The 18,462-nt window shown below is 53.8% G+C and overlaps 2 protein-coding genes across 4 annotated transcripts in view; one reads left to right on the top strand and one right to left on the bottom strand.

Moving 5' to 3' along the window:
* MYH6 (myosin heavy chain 6) overlaps positions 1-13,286 on the top strand; it is a 26,108-nt gene extending 12,822 nt beyond the window's left edge. The window contains exons 19-37 of the mRNA XM_045450438.1: positions 79-334; positions 471-713; positions 863-1,039; positions 1,327-1,472; positions 1,717-1,807; positions 4,046-4,435; positions 4,752-4,878; positions 4,977-5,095; positions 5,474-5,670; positions 6,215-6,398; positions 6,579-6,744; positions 6,855-6,979; positions 8,116-8,424; positions 8,728-8,931; positions 10,142-10,267; positions 10,470-10,745; positions 11,912-12,007; positions 12,716-12,850; positions 13,208-13,286. Of these exons, the coding sequence (XP_045306394.1) occupies positions 79-334; positions 471-713; positions 863-1,039; positions 1,327-1,472; positions 1,717-1,807; positions 4,046-4,435; positions 4,752-4,878; positions 4,977-5,095; positions 5,474-5,670; positions 6,215-6,398; positions 6,579-6,744; positions 6,855-6,979; positions 8,116-8,424; positions 8,728-8,931; positions 10,142-10,267; positions 10,470-10,745; positions 11,912-12,007; positions 12,716-12,850; positions 13,208-13,231 (3,391 nt within the window). The 3' untranslated portion in view covers positions 13,232-13,286. The remainder of the gene's footprint in view (positions 1-78; positions 335-470; positions 714-862; positions 1,040-1,326; positions 1,473-1,716; positions 1,808-4,045; positions 4,436-4,751; positions 4,879-4,976; positions 5,096-5,473; positions 5,671-6,214; positions 6,399-6,578; positions 6,745-6,854; positions 6,980-8,115; positions 8,425-8,727; positions 8,932-10,141; positions 10,268-10,469; positions 10,746-11,911; positions 12,008-12,715; positions 12,851-13,207) is intronic.
* Positions 13,232-18,335, bottom strand: CMTM5 (CKLF like MARVEL transmembrane domain containing 5). 3 transcript variants are annotated; one of them, XM_045450436.1, is made up of 5 exons: positions 17,746-18,335; positions 16,709-16,861; positions 16,137-16,229; positions 15,855-15,939; positions 13,232-13,260 (listed from the first exon to the last, which is right to left on the bottom strand). In XM_045450436.1, the coding sequence occupies exons 1-5, from the start codon at positions 17,869-17,871 to the stop codon at positions 13,247-13,249; spliced, it is 471 nt and encodes a 156-aa protein (XP_045306392.1). In that variant the 5' UTR covers positions 17,872-18,335; the 3' UTR covers positions 13,232-13,246. The 3 variants fall into 3 exon arrangements, with proteins under 3 accessions (XP_045306392.1, XP_045306391.1, XP_045306393.1); XM_045450435.1 differs by lacking the exon at positions 13,232-13,260 and adding an exon at positions 15,496-15,754 and having other exon boundaries at positions 17,746-18,331; XM_045450437.1 differs by lacking the exons at positions 13,232-13,260; positions 16,137-16,229 and adding an exon at positions 15,496-15,754 and having other exon boundaries at positions 17,746-18,331.
* Positions 18,336-18,462: the final 127 nt, after the last annotated feature.

Below are 18,462 nucleotides of genomic sequence, written 5' to 3'. Positions count from 1 at the left end.
GAGCCAACTGCAGTCGGTCCCATGTTTGGGAAGTGCTCTTTCTGAATGCTCTTTCCTACCTCCATGTTTCCTTCCCAGGGATGCCCTATTGGTAATCCAGTGGAACATTCGGGCCTTCATGGGGGTCAAGAACTGGCCCTGGATGAAGCTCTACTTCAAGATCAAGCCACTGCTGAAGAGCGCAGAGACAGAGAAGGAGATGGCCACCATGAAGGAGGAGTTTGGGCGCATCAAAGAGGCGCTGGAGAAGTCAGAGGCTCGCCGCAAGGAGCTAGAGGAGAAGATGGTGTCCCTGCTGCAGGAGAAGAATGACCTCCAGCTCCAAGTGCAGGCGGTAAAGCCACGCAATTATCTCTTCATGCCTCCCCCTTTACTCCCCTGGATTATAGCCCATCTCATCCCCAGGGACTAAGGTCCTGTGTCTCTTCTATCTTTAATCACCAGTTCTGCTCTCCTTCCTCATCTCCCAGGAACAAGATAACCTCAATGATGCAGAGGAGCGCTGTGACCAGCTGATCAAGAACAAGATCCAGCTGGAGGCCAAGGTGAAGGAGATGACAGAGAGGCTGGAGGACGAGGAGGAGATGAATGCAGAGCTCACTGCCAAGAAGCGCAAGCTGGAAGATGAGTGCTCTGAGCTCAAGAAGGACATTGATGACCTGGAGCTGACACTGGCCAAGGTGGAGAAGGAGAAGCATGCAACAGAGAACAAGGTGAGGGCAGCTCCTTCTGGCTCCAGCCCAGGTCTCCTCAGGATTCCCAAACCACAAGGTGGTCCTGGTCCTTGGCATTGGACATCCCCATAGACATCTCCAGGCTGGTGACCTCTGACCCTGAATGGGATGGGGTTCTTGGTCGGCAGGTGAAGAACCTGACAGAGGAGATGGCTGGACTAGATGAAATCATCGCCAAGCTGACCAAGGAAAAGAAGGCTCTGCAGGAGGCCCACCAGCAAGCCCTAGATGACCTTCAGGCTGAGGAGGACAAGGCCAACACACTGACTAAGTCTAAGGTCAAACTGGAGCAGCAGGTGGATGATGTGAGTAGTAAGAGCCATGCTCTGTCTCTCTCAGGTCAGGATTTTGCAGGCAACATCAATGGCCAAGGAGTTCCTGGTACTTAGAGCTAACCTCTATGACCTCTGAAGCCTCTTTGCCCTCTGCAATTCCTCACTAGACTAGGACTCAGAATTTTTTGTGCTTGCAGGGATTTCTCTGCTAGTTTGACCTCCAATCCCGCTGGACTTTGACTTTAGAAGAGAGCAGAAGAGCATGTACCATGGATCTCATGTTTTCTATACCTTGTTTATTTTCTTCTCTCCACCAGCTGGAGGGATCCCTGGAGCAGGAGAAGAAGGTTCGTATGGACCTGGAGCGAGCAAAGCGGAAGCTGGAGGGTGACCTGAAGCTGACCCAGGAAAGCATCATGGACCTGGAGAATGACAAGCAGCAGCTTGAAGAAAAACTCAAGAAGTAGGGGCCTGGGGTGTCCCAGAGGGGCAAATGGAAATGTCTGGCCTGAGGGTTAGAGCACAGGATGCCACAACTCCACTGGCCATGACTGTCCCGGGCACAGTGTGAATGAGGAAGTCAAACAGCCCTCCCTCATTCACCCTCTGCACCAGTGGGGAGGGGACTTGTCCTAGCATGCCAGGCAAGAGAAGAGAATGGGCACAGAGGACGGAAGACCACCTGTCACCCCTCCCTTCTCCTCCAGGAAGGAGTTTGACATTAATCAGCAGAACAGTAAGATTGAGGATGAGCAGGCACTGGCCCTTCAGCTGCAGAAGAAACTGAAGGAAAACCAGGTGAAGTTCTTCCTGGTGCAGCCAAATGGGGAGCTCAGTGGTGAGGCAGCTGAGGCTGCAAGAGCTCTGTAGGGTTCCAGACAGCATCTACAACTCCAGGCGGCCTTGGAGACACCATGCCCCCTGACTTGGCGCTTGGGGACACCAGCCTTCCCCCATTAGAGCAATGAGTCTTATTTCAGCAGGGCTATTTTGGGAGGCAAACAAGCCTACTAAAAGGGCTCTCTTGATGAGCTGTGCCCTGTCTCATGGGTTTTTTTCCTCCAGCACAAATGACAGGGTTCAAGTCTCCTCTTGCTCTTCTTCTGGTACTTTTTCCCTCTACATGGAGGTGAGGAGGGCCTTCATGGAGCACCTTCCTATGGAGTGCTCTGATCATACTCTTCCCAGGTACTGACCCTATGGTATTCAGTCAACTCCTACAACCCTGAGCAATTCACTTCCCCTTGCTGAGTCTCAGATTCTCTTCTCACCTGTGAAATGAGATAATAGCACCTGCCTTACAGAAGGCCAGAGGAGATAATGTTTATAAAACCACGTAGACAGCTAGCAGTCAGCCTGCCACTAGCTAGAAGGTGTTCTTTTATTTTCTCCATGGCCTTCTCATCCCTCTTCAGGAGGAGATTAAATTAACAGCCATAGCCACCCTTACTTTTAGTGTACCCTGAATTTTAATGTGCTTTTAGTCCTGTGTTTGTCAGAAGAGCCCTGGAAGCAAGGCAGACAGGTACTGAGATCCCATTTTATAGCTACAGAAGCTGCATGGCCAGGTCTGGACATAGTGCCCACAAAGACAGCAGGTACTCAACTATTACAGGCAAGGCCTTATCCTCTGATTTTCTGGTCACACTATGGCTATTGGAGAGCATTGATCTCTCCTCAGCATTCGGGGCCCATGGTCCAGGCTACAAGTGATACATGAACACAATTCCACTCATTTGGGGAGCTTCTCAGGGTCTAGCCTGCCTTCAGTGATAATTTACCCTTCCATTTTCTTGGGTGCCCCTCTCAGTTATAGCCAGAATATTAGGACATTCTCCAGGTTCTTCTATTTGGGTCTAGGCAAACTCTTTGGCCCTTAGACCCAGAACAACAATGCTATTATCCTCACCAGGTCTTGGCCGTAGGCTGAGACCCTCCTTCTTCCTGCCCAAGCTCTTGCACATAGTCCTACCTTCCTCATCTTGAGAGCAGAGGCATGGTGGCCCTCTCTCTCCTGCTCCCAGGGCCCACCCACACACATTCCATTAACACTGTCCTCAACCACAGATTCAGGGATTCCACTGATTGATACTCCTTTTTGCTCCTGGTTGGTCAGGGAACAGATCAAAATGAAAGATGGGACATACTCCCAATTTAGTCAAGGCCAAGGAAAAGGCCAGAAAAATGAGGTAGGGGCATGATGATGAAAAGGCCAACTTTCTAGCACTCACCTGGCCTGGAAGGAACCCACCCTAGACATAAATAAGGCAAGCCCTGGAGAGTGAGGAGTATGGTTGACTGGACTTCGTGGTGAACCTGGAAGATTATAAGCATTAAAAAAAATTTTTTTTTAATGTTTATTTTTGAGAGAGAGAGAAAAAGAGAGAGAGAGAGAGCATAAGTGGGAGAAAGGCAGAGAGAGAGGGAAACACAGAATCGGAAGCAGGCTCCAGGCTCCAGAGCTGTCAGCGCAGAGTCCAATGTGGGGCTTTAACTCACGAACCGTGAGATCATGACCTGAGCTGAGGTCAGACGCTCAACTGACTGAGCCACCCAGGAGCCCGGATTATAAACATTTTGATTGTTTTCAGGCATATTATTGCAACTGTAAGATACAAGCACCAGCTTTCCTGCCTTATGTTTAGCAGAGCAGAGTCTAGTGAATCTGTGGAATCTTTGAGATTCAGGATCTCACAGGAGCTCCGAATCCCCATCTGAACACAGATTCTCTGGATTCGGGGCTGCAGATTCTCAGACTGAGTCTAAATGTCTCTAGGAAGTGCTTTGAGGATTCAGCTTCAACCAAATTGATATTGATGGTCTGTGCATCACAGAATGTCTAGCAGCACCCCTGGCCTCTACCCACTAGATGGCAAGTCATGACAAGCAAAAATGTCTACACACATTGCCAACTATCTCCCATGGCACAAAACTTTCCCTAGTTGAGAACCATTGCTCTGGAGAGACCTGCGTGTTCTGGAGCCCTGGGGTGGGGTCTGCAGGCGGTGGGTCTGAGCTTTCTGTGTCCCGGCCCAGGCTCGCATCGAGGAGCTGGAGGAGGAGCTGGAGGCCGAGCGCACCGCCAGGGCCAAGGTGGAGAAGCTGCGCTCAGACCTGTCCCGGGAGCTGGAGGAGATCAGCGAGCGGCTGGAAGAGGCTGGCGGGGCCACGTCTGTGCAGATCGAGATGAACAAGAAGCGCGAGGCTGAGTTCCAGAAGATGAGGCGGGACCTGGAGGAGGCCACGCTGCAGCACGAGGCCACGGCGGCGGCCCTGCGCAAGAAGCACGCTGACAGCGTGGCCGAGCTGGGCGAGCAGATCGACAACCTGCAGCGTGTGAAGCAGAAGCTGGAGAAGGAGAAGAGCGAGTTCAAGCTGGAGCTGGATGATGTCACCTCCAACATGGAGCAGATCATCAAGGCCAAGGTGGGCTGCCCTCTCACCCTTCTTGCCCCCTTCTCTGTCTCGGTGGCCTTCCTTCCACTGTCTCTGCCCTGTCTTTTCATCGTCACCCCTTCATCACCTCTTGGTCTCTGTCTTGCTCTCTCCCTCACCCTCCCTCCCTCTGCCCACAGCTCTTCACCATCTCTCCTTTAGCTCATGTACCCCTTTCAAACTGTTCCTGTCAGCACCTCTCTTTTTCACCCCCCTGCTCCCTGTGCTCTCCCCACCTTGGCCTTCCCATCCTTTCTCTGGTCCACCCAGTCCCTTTCCATGACAAGTTGTCCCTTACTGCCTGAAGGCAAACCTGGAGAAGGTGTCCCGGACACTGGAGGACCAGGCCAATGAGTACCGTGCAAAGCTGGAAGAGACCCAACGCTCCCTCAATGACCTCACCACCCAGCGAGCTAAGCTGCAGACTGAAAACGGTGGGTGCCCCTCACCAGCCCTGCGCCTTCCTGAGGGTCAGGTACCAGTTGCCCCCTTCCGTAGCCTACAAATTCCTCCCTCTTGTTCCCACCTCCAGGGGAGCTGTCTCGGCAGCTGGATGAGAAGGAGGCACTGATCTCCCAGCTGACCCGAGGCAAGCTCTCCTACACCCAGCAGCTGGAGGACCTCAAGAGGCAGCTGGAGGAGGAGGGCAAGGTGAGGTGCAGCTAGGGACAGTGGGACAGGCTTGATGGCAGTGCTGGACAATTAACATCAAGACCAGGAATAGGGGCCTAGAGACTGGAGAGAATCCTCTGTGGTGGAAAGAGCCCCAATCTAGCTTCCTCTACACTCCAGCTAAGCCACACCTCAACATCATCGAATGCCTCTTTCCTTATTTGTAAGGGGGTGGGGTGGGCAAACTGGGAGGCTACTCCAAGATGCTGAGATTCCACACCAGCCCTCACTCTAATTGAGGCTGGGCTTGTTTGAAGTCCATGGATATGAAAAGGATCTAGAGAATGATGGTGGTGGGGCATTCCCTCCTCCCTTCCTCGGAAATGAGCCTGTATGTCAGTGCCCACCCCTCCCCAGGCAAAGAACGCCCTGGCCCATGCACTGCAGTCAGCCCGACATGACTGTGACCTGCTGCGGGAGCAGTACGAGGAGGAGACAGAGGCCAAGGCTGAGTTGCAGCGTGTCCTGTCCAAGGCCAACTCAGAGGTGGCCCAGTGGAGGACCAAGTACGAGACAGATGCCATCCAGAGGACTGAAGAGCTCGAAGAGGCCAAGTGAGTTCGGGGCAGTCCCCCACCCAATTCTAAGAGAGGAAGAAGCAAGACAGGAGGAGTGGGCATGGGAAGGAGATCCGAGGAGGGTGGAAGAAGCATGGGGGCTAACAGAGATGATTGAAAGGGAGCCTGGATCTTGTGTTCTGAGTGAACCTGGCTGGCCCTGACTCACTTCCTGTGACGCATGAGCTTTTGGCTCGGGTTATACCTGATGCTCACGTATAAGACGAGCAAAAAGCTTGTTGGTCAGAGGAGCTTCCATCGATCAGCCTGGTATGGGGAGGGGTGGGGGTTTTCACCCAGAGGTCACTGCATGTAGGGAAGACATTCTGTCCTAGGCACTCGCAGGCTTAGGTTGCTCGAGGCTAGGGACGCAGGGCCTGAAGGGCTGTTCAGGGTCCCAAGGTATTGTGGGGAGGAGGATTGGGTCACCCTGGTCTGGGGAGGAGGTGGTTCCAAGGTCCCACTGTTCCCAGGTAGAATCACACACACACACACACACACACACACACACACACACACACGCACTAACTGCCCCGGGCAGGAAGAAGCTGGCCCAGCGGCTGCAGGACGCAGAGGAGGCCGTGGAGGCCGTCAACGCCAAGTGCTCATCCCTGGAGAAGACCAAGCACCGGCTGCAGAATGAGATCGAGGACCTGATGGTGGATGTGGAGCGCTCCAATGCAGCCGCCGCAGCCCTGGACAAGAAGCAGAGGAATTTTGACAAGGTGGGCCCGAGCTGGGGGCTGCAGCCAGGGGCGGAGCAGGGAGGCCAACGTCACCATGAAGACTGGGACCTCCTCCTTGAGGGCAGGGGAGGAGGCTGAGCCCAGCCCAGGGACCTGGGCAGGCCCTGGAGCGGGGCTGGGGCAGGGCTGGGGGCCACGCAGTGAGCCTGGTCCCCGCAGATCCTGGCCGAGTGGAAGCAGAAGTATGAGGAGTCGCAGTCAGAGCTGGAGTCCTCGCAGAAGGAGGCGCGCTCCCTCAGCACAGAGCTCTTCAAGCTCAAGAATGCCTACGAGGAGTCCCTGGAGCACCTGGAGACCTTCAAGCGGGAGAACAAAAACCTTCAGGGTGCGCTGAGGCCTGAGAGACCAGGGAGGGGCGGGGGAGGGGGGGATGGGGAAGGCCACACTGGGCAAGGAAAACTCAGGCTTTGGGCTTTCTGGCCCTCTGACCCCCAGAGGAGATCTCTGACCTGACTGAGCAGCTGGGAGAAGGAGGGAAGAATGCACATGAGCTGGAGAAGGTCCGCAAGCAGCTAGAAGTGGAGAAGTTGGAGCTGCAGTCGGCCCTGGAGGAGGCAGAAGTGAGAGGCTGTCTCTGCCCACACCCCTACCTCATACCCTCTCCTACCTACCCTGTCTTGTTTCTGACTCCCCACTCTCCTTCACCTGGGGGTGGCGCTGACCCCAAGACAAAATTTATTAGCTCCTTTTTTAGTCTACTTACTATCTGGTACCCATGACTACCTCCAAAGCCAAGGTCTGCACCCAGAAAATCATCCCAGTCTCATTATAAGTCATAAGGTTATGTTTCCTATCATGTTTATAAAGTGGTTATCATAATAACCCCTCAGACATTAAGTGGGCTTCAGAGTCAAACAGATCTGAATGTGAAATTTGGCTTCAGAACCTCCACTGTGTCATTGGGCCAGTTTCTTAACCTCTCTGTACCTTCTTTTACTTATCTCTAATGAAATTAATTGTACATACCTAATAAGATTTTATGCGTTATTACTAAGATTAAATGAGGTAACAAATTTAAGCACTTAATATATATTTGCTATTATTACTGTTCATTTTTAAGAACCTAGGGAAAGTCCTGAGTTAGGGGGCTTCTAACATTTTTCACTAAAGGGTAAGTGACCCAGGAAACAAAGATAAAGTTTGCAATATATGGCCATAAAAATCTCCCACTTTTCTTTTTACATTTATTTATTTTTGAGAGACAGAGAGAGACAGAGCGTGAGCAAGGGAGGGGCAGAGAGACAGACAGAGAGAGACAGAATCAGAAGCAGGCTCCAGGCTCTGAGCTGTCAGCACAGAGCCTGACCCGGGGCTTGAACCCACAAACCGTGAGATCATGACCTGAGCTGAAGTCGGACACTTAACCGACTGAGCCACCCAGGCGCCCTGAAAAATCTCCCACTTTTCTATGATGTTTAGAGGGTCAGGATTACGCAGTGTTGGTACTAGAGTGTTTTGGCAATTGTGAGGTTCAAACCCTTTCCTTGACAGAGGAAACCCAGAGCATCCTGCACTTCCTCTGCCAGGCCACCCTGGTGGTCTGGGATGCAGGTCTCACCTCCTGCATCTTTCCCCAGGCCTTCCTCTCCAGAGGCCGTAGTCCTGGCTGATAACCTGCATACTTTTGGCCTCCCTCCCCACCTTGCCCTGTGCCCTGACTGTCTGCCTTGGACCCTCTCTCCCCACCCTCTCCCAGGCCTCCCTGGAGCATGAGGAGGGCAAGATCCTCCGGGCCCAGCTGGAGTTCAACCAGATCAAGGCAGAGATCGAGCGGAAGCTGGCAGAGAAGGACGAGGAGATGGAGCAGGCCAAGCGCAACCACCTGCGGGTGGTGGACTCGCTGCAGACCTCCCTGGATGCAGAGACACGCAGCCGCAACGAGGCCCTGCGGGTGAAGAAGAAGATGGAGGGCGACCTCAATGAGATGGAGATCCAGCTGAGCCAGGCCAACAGGACAGCCTCAGAGGCCCAGAAGCACCTGAAGATTGCCCAGGCCCATCTGAAGGTAAAAGAGGTTGGGATGCTCAGAAGGGAGCTGCCCACAGGTATGATGAGGGCCCTGGGCTGACACAAATGAGAAAGTGGGAGCCACCGACCTCCCGGACTTGGAGGCTTGAGGAAAGAAAAGTGACCAGATCCTAAGCATGTCCTGGACCAGTCCAGCTTCCAGGCCTAGAGAATAGATGAGGGGATGTGCCCCTTGCCCTCTACTGGACTGAGGGTTTGAACATGGCATAGGGTGTGTCAGACCCCAAATAGGAAGCCTTGATGGGATGGGTGCATGTCTCTCACATGCTTTCCCCTGCAGGACACCCAGATCCAGCTGGACGATGCAGTCCGTGCCAACGACGACCTGAAGGAGAACATCGCCATCGTGGAGCGGCGTAACAACCTGCTGCAGGCTGAGCTGGAGGAGCTGCGGGCCGTGGTGGAGCAGACGGAGCGGTCTCGGAAGCTGGCAGAGCAGGAGCTGATCGAGACCAGCGAGCGGGTGCAGCTGCTGCACTCCCAGGTGAGGAGGTCAGGGGCCGTGTGGACAAACCTGCTGAGTGGCAGAGGCCAGGACACCACAGAAGCTTCTGAACCAGATGCTCTGAGTGAGTATGTCCAACCAGAATGGCAAATTGCTTCATCTGTTGGGCCATCTCTCATCTGTCAGTCATGGCTGTTGGAATCACTACCTTGAGAAGAGGGCCTACACTTAAAAGCTAATGGGGTCGTGATTGGTTGGCAAGATCCACCAAAGTCACAAATCTGGGAGTGGTGAAATGCGTGCTGTCATCTGGCATCCCTGATCTGGAGGACAGCCCCCAGATTGCTCTGTAGAGGGAGATGTGGGGCATTTAACGAAGTACAAGTGCATCTACTTGTAAGCCAAATTCTCAACGGAACACCATTTTTCTGCAGTCCCATACACAGTGACGTCAGCTCTTCTCTGCAATGAGTTTTCGTGTCCATCTTACTGCAGGGTCCTGTGGGCCTTTTTGCTGTAATCTAGTATGTGTGGGAATTATATCATCCACTGACTCCACCCCCTCTTCATTACTCTACTATATTCTTTCTGCAACTGTAATCATTTCCAGGATATTGTCCTGGTAAAAAGTTGTTCCCATTTTCCCTGCAATATTTTCATGCTCCTGAATAGACACATTACGAAAGATGTCGGGAGAAGAATTGCAGACGTTTCGCTGCTTGAAGTCTTTCTTCAGAGCTGAGTAATTTTATTCTTTTCAACTTTTTTTTTTTTTTGGGGGGGGGACAGAGAGAGACACAGCATGAACGGGGGAGGGGCAGAGAGAGAGGGAGACACAGAATCGGAAACAGGCTCCAGGCTCTGAGCCATCAGCCCAGAGCCCGACGTGGGGCTCGAACTCACGGACCGCGAGATCGTGACCTGGCTGAAGTTGGACGCTTAACAGACTGCGCCACCCAGGCGCCCCTTTAATTTTTTTTTTTTTCAACTTTTTTTTTGTTGTTTTTTTTTTTGTTTTTTTTTTTGTTTTTCAGAGCTGAGTAATTTTAGGTAAACCTCAAGAACATATCCGTTTTCATAAGAAAAGGGAAAGCTGATACAAAACATGGAATACACAATAACAAAGGATACAAGGAATAAATAAAAACAAGACTTTAAAAAAAAATGACTGGTTTTAATTTTCTGTGGATACAGGTGTAGAATCAAATAACAAAGTATCTACTTGATAGTTTTCTCTACGTGTATCTAGAACACCAGCCTCATCAACCAAAAGAAAAAGATGGAGTCAGACCTGTCCCAGCTTCATACTGAAGTGGAGGAGGCCGTGCAGGAGTGCAGGAACGCCGAGGAGAAGGCCAAGAAGGCCATCACGGATGTGAGTGACTGCTCCCCTTCCTGCCCCCGCTAAAGACATGGGGCCCTGGGTCCAGGCCAGGCCACTGTGCCGTGGCAAGTTGACTCTGTAGCTGCGTGAGTCTGAGGGCCTCGGGAAACAAACGCCACGATGGGAAAAAGGTGATCCTCAAGCACAAGAGGCCCCGGGCCTCTGTTCTTTTACACGTGTCTCCCGTCCCCAGGCTGCCATGATGGCAGAGGAGCTGAAGAAGGAGCAGGACACCAGCGCCCACCTGGAGCGCATGAAGAAGAACATGGAGCAGACCATCAAGGACCTGCAGCACAGGCTGGATGAGGCCGAGCAGATCGCCCTCAAGGGTGGCAAGAAGCAGCTGCAGAAGCTGGAGGCCCGGGTGCGGGAGCTGGAGAATGAGCTGGAGGCCGAGCAGAAGCGCAACGCGGAGTCGGTCAAGGGCATGAGGAAGAGTGAGCGCCGCATCAAGGAGCTGACCTACCAGGTGCGGGCGTGGGGGCTGCTCTAGGGGCAGTTGAGAGCGAATGTGAAAGTGCTTCTCTAGTCCCACCTCCCAACCCACACAGGCCCTACTCACATGCCCTTTCCAGGAATGCCACCCGACCCCCCTGGAACCCATGTCTTGAGAAGCTATCTTTAGATTAATTTTCTTTCACATTCCCTGGAGTCAATTTGTCTTGAGTCCATGATTTTTCCTAGTGAACGCAGAACCTACCTCTACTTCCTGAAAATCTTTTAACCAGCAATTTCCTCAGGATTTTTTTTTTAATAACCTAAAGTGCTACCATTAAGGCTTTAGCACAGTCCAAGGAACGCTTCTACTGGCCTGAAAGGGGAGGACATAGTGTAGCACTTTAGGGATAAAAGTCAGAGATGGGAAAAGACTCAGATCTTCCAAGGAGTTTCTGGAACAACAGATAGAAGGCCTTAGATAAAGAAGATCCCAAAATGTTCTAAGACCTGCATCTGCATAGCTCAGAGCTTTTGCCTTTGACCTGTTGTTTTCACAGTGTGCCTGGGAAGGAAGGACAGAGAAAGGGGGTATTGATTCATTTGACAGTTGGATATGAGAGGCACAAGAAGGAGACACAGCTATAGAACTGCAGATGTACTGCAATCCTAAGGGCAAGTGGTATCCTAGCACATGCAATGATGTGGAGATAGGAATGATCAGGTGACAGTGATCCTGTACAGTGCCCAAATCTGACCCAGTACAATATATATATATGATAGGTCAGAATGGTCTGGACTATGATAATACCCTTTGTTCGGGGTTCCTCATTAGTCCTCTCAGCTCACTCTAAAACCACTGGCCAGGAGCATCTACAGTGCTCCAGGTTGGAACTGACACAGCCCCGATGTCTCCATGTTATCAGATGAAAGAATTCTGTTTGGTTCTGGGCCCCTTCCCCCACGTCCAACTTCAGCGCTACAGCCCTCTTTGCCTTTTAGATCTGGACTGAGGACCTTGCTGTGGTCCTTTGACCTATAAGTAGCAACAGAGGTAGAATCCCCCACCCCCTCATTGACCTGGCCCATGGGAGGGAGAGGCAACTAAGGCCTAGGGAGGAAAGTGATGTATTGAGGGAGGGAACAATGATTCTACTTGCTCCTCCTCTCAATTGGCTTCTCCCATCCATCCACCCCCAGACGGAGGAGGACAAGAAGAACCTGCTGCGGCTGCAGGACCTGGTTGACAAGCTGCAACTGAAGGTCAAGGCCTACAAGCGCCAGGCAGAGGAGGCAGTGAGTTCATGGTTTTCTCCATTCTCTGTCAACATACCTCTCATGTGTGAGAATTGACAGGTGTCCGCCTCAGCATGGGGACTGGACGTTCCACGTGCTCTGGGTGCTCAGAGCTATGTCAGGCACCCTGAGCAAACAAAAGCAATGCTTTTGGGTCAAATAGACCCAGGACCTGCCTACAAACTGCTTATAATCCATACACCAGTAGGCCCAAGAGAAAGCAGTGCCACTGCTAAGCAGGCCAGGGGGCCAGACAGTGCTGAAGGCTGGAAGGTGGCTATGGAATTGGGCCCAGAGAAGGACCTGACCATAGAGCAGTGGGGAGGACTCCGGGTGGGCAGCAAAGTGTGCAAATAAGGTGTTAATGCTCACATGTGTGCAGGAACCCTGCAGTTGGGAGCATTTATCAGAGTTCTGGTTGAGCAGGTGCAGTGAGGCTGGGTTCTGAAAGAAACCAGACTAGACAGTATCTAATGCGTCTTGGGCAGTGGGTGGCCATGAAGGATTCTGAATTCTGGGCAAGTTGAGGAGGATGCCAAGCCAGGAGCAGGATATCCTTGGCAAAGCTGGTAGGGGAACATAGTTGGGGGTGAGAACACCAAGCCGCTAGCTCGGGGACAGGGAGTCCCTCAGATTGGGATGCTCAGTATTTCCAACCCCCGCTGCCTCTCACTTCATCCTCCCCCGCCCTAACCCCCACCCCTGCAGGAGGAGCAGGCCAATACCAACCTGTCCAAGTTCCGCAAGGTGCAGCACGAGCTGGATGAGGCAGAGGAGCGGGCGGACATCGCCGAGTCCCAGGTCAACAAGCTGCGGGCCAAGAGCCGCGACATCGGCGCCAAGGTGGGTCCCTCCTCTGGGCCCCACTAGTCACCCCATGTCAACACACCCGCCAATATCAGTGCCCCTCAGAGTGGGCACTCCTTACTGTATAGTGTGACAGACCTGGGGGTCCCACAGCTCCCATGCCTGAGAATCCCCTTCCTACTCAGAGTGGCCCGTACAGACTGGCACCTCTGAAGAAAGCCCAGTTCCACCCCTAAACTACAAAGACCCGCAAATGAGAACCAAGATCCCTGAGGCCAGAACCTCTCCCCCTAAAGGCATCCCCTTTAGGCCCCTAAAAGCCCTGGAGATTCTTCCCCACACCCTTCCTCCCTCTTGCCAGCTGCCCCCTCACACCTTTTATTCCTTTCTCAGCAAAAACTGCATGATGAGGAGTGACACTGCCTTGGAACTTCATTCTTGCCAACCTGTAATAAAGATGAGTGCCAGACTCTGCCTGCTCCCTGTCCTTTCCACCGCCAGCCTGGAGCTCTTAAAGCTCCTGAGAAGAGGGAGTCCCTGTCCCTGTGTCAGAGCTGTGGGAACCAAAGCATTCCACAGCTACAGAGGAGGAAGCCAAGGCCCAGAGAAGTGAGGTGTCCTCCCTGAGTCCCAGTTCTGCTCAGTCAACCATACAAGGGAGGAGAGGGAGAAATGTCAGGAGAGAAAACAAAGGCACCGGAGGGGTGAGCTAATTCTATGTGCTGGGAGAAAGAATTTTAGTGTCAAAGCTGAAGCTACCCTCCACCTACCCCAGCTCTGAGGCTGCAGGGGTTACAGGTGTCCTGAGATACCCATTCCCTCCTAAATGAATTTCCCACTGACACTAGAGAGGCTCAGGGCTCGCTGGGGATGGAAGTTCATAAAAGGGTTGACACAGGCCCCTTATGAGTAACCCACAGGGTGCCCCCCCCCTCCCTGTCATCCTCAGGCATAGCCAGCTGTGGCCCAGGTCCGACCTCAGCCTCTATGGTCAGCCCCTCATCATGAGGTTCTCCCGAGACACTGGAGCCAGCTGCCGCTGACTCTGAATCAACAGGCACTGTGGACCAAAGCTGGGCATTGCTCATTTTAGGTTGGCTTTCCAAACGGGCACAGATGAGCACAGGTGTATGTGCAGGTGCGCACCATAGATAACACTCCCACTCTCTCCGAGCTCCCACCAGGGACAGTCTGGCCCAGGTCATACAACTGCCCAGGGGACAGACAGGGCTGGCCCCTCTCCCATTCTGCTCCAAGCAAATGCCTGCCCCCTGCTGGGCTTTATGGGCTCAGGTTCTCCTGACCATCTTCTCATCCCTTCGCTTGGCGCCCCATCTCCTGAACTGACCTGGCTAAGCCCCTCCTATGCCTCCTCTGAAGCCTTGATCCCAACTCCCCCAAGAGTGGAGAATGGACTGTGCATGGAGCCCTGAGAATGTGGAGAAACCAGAAAAATACAAAATCTGACTGGTTCTAGCTCTGGAGAGGCTGCCAGTACTGGTGAGAAGCCAGGGAGGACATGAGGACAGGAAAATCGGAGCAGTCAGACCAAGAGAGACCCATGATTATCACCAAAGGGAGCAGAGCAGCTCTTCCAGAGTTCCAAGGTTCAGGCAGGGGTTGGGGTTGGGGGCTGCATCTGGAAGGAGCACCCCAGAGAAAAGGAAGTTATTTCAGGGTGGGAGCAAACCAGCGTTAGAGGTAGAGCAAGCCACTGAGCTAGGTCATGTGGGCTCTATAGGGCTATGCAGGGACATCCCAGCTGTGCTGGACTATCATGGGCCAGGCAGGGCTGATTCCTGGGCTGTGGCAGTGCCTGTTCTCCAAACCCCCTTAGCCAAACTCTCCCACAGCATTTATGTGGGCAGTCATGACTAGCCTGTCTCCTTCCCAGTCTGTGAGAGCTCAAGGACAGGCCCACCTGTCACTCCTGAATCCCTGGGGCCCGGCACAGGGCCTGCATACAGGAGATGCTCAGGAAATATTTGATGAGGTGCTGGTAAGCTGGAAGACTGGACCCACTGGTGGAGGGAGCTGGAGATGAGGCTGGGCCATTTTTTTCCTGAGCTATAGGAGTTTAGTACAGTATCCAGATCACCCGTACAGATAGGTATTAGGCAAGCTGGGTTCTAGTCCCAGCTCTGTCACAAGTAAAGAGGTCGCTCCCTGTGACTAGGCTTGTTTTCTCTTTTGTGAAATGAAGTCATCGGACCAGCTGATGTCTAAGGGCTCTTCCAGAGCCAGCATTTTGGGAAGTTCTGTCCTCATCTGGTGCCGCAGGCTGACCTCGCTCCTGTGGCCTGTGGGCCAAGTCCTCCCCACACCACAAGGGGGAGCTCTACACACACCCCAGGCAAGCACCTGGTCCCACACCCACCGACGAACCTGGGTGTGCAGGTATGGCAGGTGGGCACTTACATGGGGAAGGCTTGTGCCTTCTCAGACACAGGAATCTGGGAACCCAGCCACCAGGCACTCCGCAAAGGCCTGGCACACAGAGAATGTGGAGAGGAAGTTTTGTGTTGAAGGAAGTTTTCAGCACCTTCAGTGCAGCTGCCCTTCCTCACTGCTCAGACCTGGTTGCAGAAGAGGGACCATGACCCACTCCAGGCAGCATTTCTATGAATACTCCCTGGCTTTCCTAATCTGCCTGATTTCTGGGGAAGAAAAAGACTCACCAGTAGGATTTGAATCTTTTAATTTGGGAATGACCAGCTTCCTCCTGCCCTCCCTCCCCAAAACACCTCCTTCCTGTTGGAGCTTCATCAGAGCACTGAGCCCCACAGACAAGTATCTGGTGACTTCTCAGGCCAGAATCCATCTCTGTAGGCCTGGCTGGGAGGTAGTAGGCTGTGGGCTAGTGAAACAAAGGAAATGTGCACTGTTGCCTTTGTCTGGCTGGGCCTGGGAGCCAGGTAGCTCAGGGTCACTGCTGGTCATCTGTGAATATGGAGGCAGGCAGGGAAGGGCATATCAGGATGGGGTAGCTGGAGCAAAGGGTAGAGGGGGCATCTTCTCTCCCCAGAGCACGGACACTCACCCTGGGTGGTCCTGGGTGCCATCTCAGTCCGGTAGATCTTGAAGGCATCATAGGCAAAGACGGAAACCAGGATGATGCCAAAAACCTGTGGGAGTGGAATCAGGGATGGCACAATAAAGGCCATTGGCCACCATCTATTAGGCAGAAGGAGATGGGTGGTATGGGGCAAGGTGTGAGCCAGAGGCCTGGGCACTGGCTTGGGCTTGTGGGGAGGCACAGAGAGTGTGCAAACACCAGCCAGAGGTCCTTAGGGCCTGGGGATCTCTGTGGGGCTGGACTCACAAAAGCAGCAATGGCAGCTCCATCCCGGGAGGTCACAGCCGCAAAGGAGACCACCAGGAAGATGATGATGGCACTGACACAGCGGAGGAAGTCCTGGGGGGTCGGGGGTGCAGGGTCAAAGGGAAGTCAGAGGGCAAGGGAACATCACCCTGAGGTTTTCCAGGCTGGTCAGCAGCTTGACCCTCAGACACTATGAATCCCTGCATGGAGATACCCCTGGACACAATATAAAGCACTTGAGAGAAAGACAGAGACCCCACTGCTAACCAGGGAAGGGATACAGGTGAATGCAAAGAGACCAGGACGAGAAGCCAGGCCCTGGGTGGCACAGGGCTGGGGCATGCCAGCCAGGAGGGCCAGGGCAGGGCTGGACCTGGACCTGGACCTTTGGTGAGTGGAAGAGCAACTCTAAGTGATCTGCATCCTTGTTGTCAGTGACAACAGTGAAATCAGGGTCAGGGCTGGGCCCCTTACTGACCCAGGAAAAGGAGAGAGGCTGGGAGGGAAAAGGAAAACTTAGGATTCAGAGAAGAAAGGGACCAGAATGTGGTAGGGGAGGCAGTGTCCCTCACCAGACAGGGCCAGTTCAGCCGATCGAAGCGCTGATAGTACTGGGTGGCGTAGAGGAAGAGGAAAGCGAGCGTGATGAAGAACTCGAGTAGTGCTGCAGCCATGTAGGCGGAGATGGAGGCCGTGAAGCAGATGAAGATGATGAAGGTCAGGGCCTGTGGGACCAAATATGTGAAGCTTGCCAGGAAAGGGACACAGGCATGGCCAGATTTTTGCCTTCCCCTCCTGAGGAACTCCCCCAGGCTAGCCCCCACCACCCATCCTTGGAGGCCTCCCCATCTCTGGTACCGGGAGCCATACTCCAGGGTGCTTGCCCATTGAGGGAAGTCTCCAGCTTCCCACTTCCCCCTGCCCTGGATCCCAGCAACCCAGGCAGTGTGGCCCAGCTGCACTGCCCCAGGGAGCACCATTCTATGGAAACCACAAAAGAGGTGTCCTGCTGAAGCACAGAGTACAGGGTGAACTCCAGCCTCTGGAGTCATGCCCACAGCAGCCCTGCACCCCCAGAGGGACCCCCTATGCCATAATACTTTCCCCACTCCCAGATATCAGAAACTCCTCTAAACAAGGACCAAAACAAGGTCTTTGGTTCTACACCCAGAGACAAGGTTTAGAAGGCAGATGGACTTTAAGGGTCCCTGGGCTCTGGCAATGTAGGATGACATATATGCAATGGACTTAAGTTTACACTAAGGTCTTGCTAAGTGACAAGGGAAGATCCTTTCCTGAGAATAGATGTTCATGGGGAGCAGACAACAGATACAGTGGGACTGCAGGAAGTCTGCCCTTTTATGTCGGGTCTAACTTCAGTTCTTCCTGCTGCACCTAAACCTGCTGTAACTGCCTTCAGATGGAGAGGCAGCAAGAAGGCAGGGTAGGAGGTGAGGGCAGGGCAGCTGGGGAGAGCAGGGGTGTCCAGAAAGCCTGGGAAAGGAGGCGGCTGAGGAGTGAGCCCAGTGGGGGCCCTGGGATGGGGAGAGGGAGGAGTGGGATAACACTGGGAGAGATAGAGGTGCCAGGTTGGGGAGGTGGCTGTTACCAGCTCAGTTTCCAGCAAGATGCCTTTGAGGGAGGAGAGGAAGGTCTTATCCACGGCGAAGCCCTGGAGCACTGCAGCTGCCCCCTCTTCGGGGGGCCGGTCCCGGCGATCCCGAGCACTGAGCATCTCTGTGGGGCCCACCAGGCACAGCCCCCACTGCCACCAGCCCGGGAAGAGAACTGGGAAGACGGAAACCTGGAGAGATGGGGAAGCAAACAGGAGCAGGGAGGCACTTGGAGAAACCTGAAAGAGAAGTAGGCAGGCTGGCTGTGGGGCCGCAGGGAGGCTTGCCCAGATGGGTCTTCTCCCAGCTGCCCAGAGTGCCCCTGCTGGGGCCTGCAACAGCCCCCCAGGAAGCACATGGGGAGGGGTGGGCGGGGCAGGGAGGAGCGGTCAGCCCTCCCCTTACTGGAGACCAACCCCGCCCAGAGAAGCGGAGAGGGAGGAGGGGGGGGAAAGGAGGAGGTCCACAAAGAAACCGGGAGGAGCCAGGTGGTGAGCCGAGAAATGGGCTAGACTAGGAGCCCCCCAAGGACCCGGGCCTGAAGAAGTTTGCATCCCCCTCCCCTAACTCCTCTCTTCCTGGCTGTCCTTTCTCCCTTTTCCTTTTAGGGATGGTGGGAGCTGGAGCCCGGCCCAGGCAGCACCCCCCAGGACCAGGCTGTAGCAGCCAAGACTGAGGACAAAGGCAGATTGTTGGGGGGACAAGGGGGCGCT

The sequence above is a fragment of the Leopardus geoffroyi genome, chromosome B3 (genome assembly GCF_018350155.1).
Source record: "Leopardus geoffroyi isolate Oge1 chromosome B3, O.geoffroyi_Oge1_pat1.0, whole genome shotgun sequence".
Lineage (NCBI taxonomy): Eukaryota > Metazoa > Chordata > Mammalia > Carnivora > Felidae > Leopardus > Leopardus geoffroyi.
The sequence above is the reverse complement of the archived record's forward strand: the minus strand, read 5'-3'. Positions and strand labels throughout refer to the sequence as shown.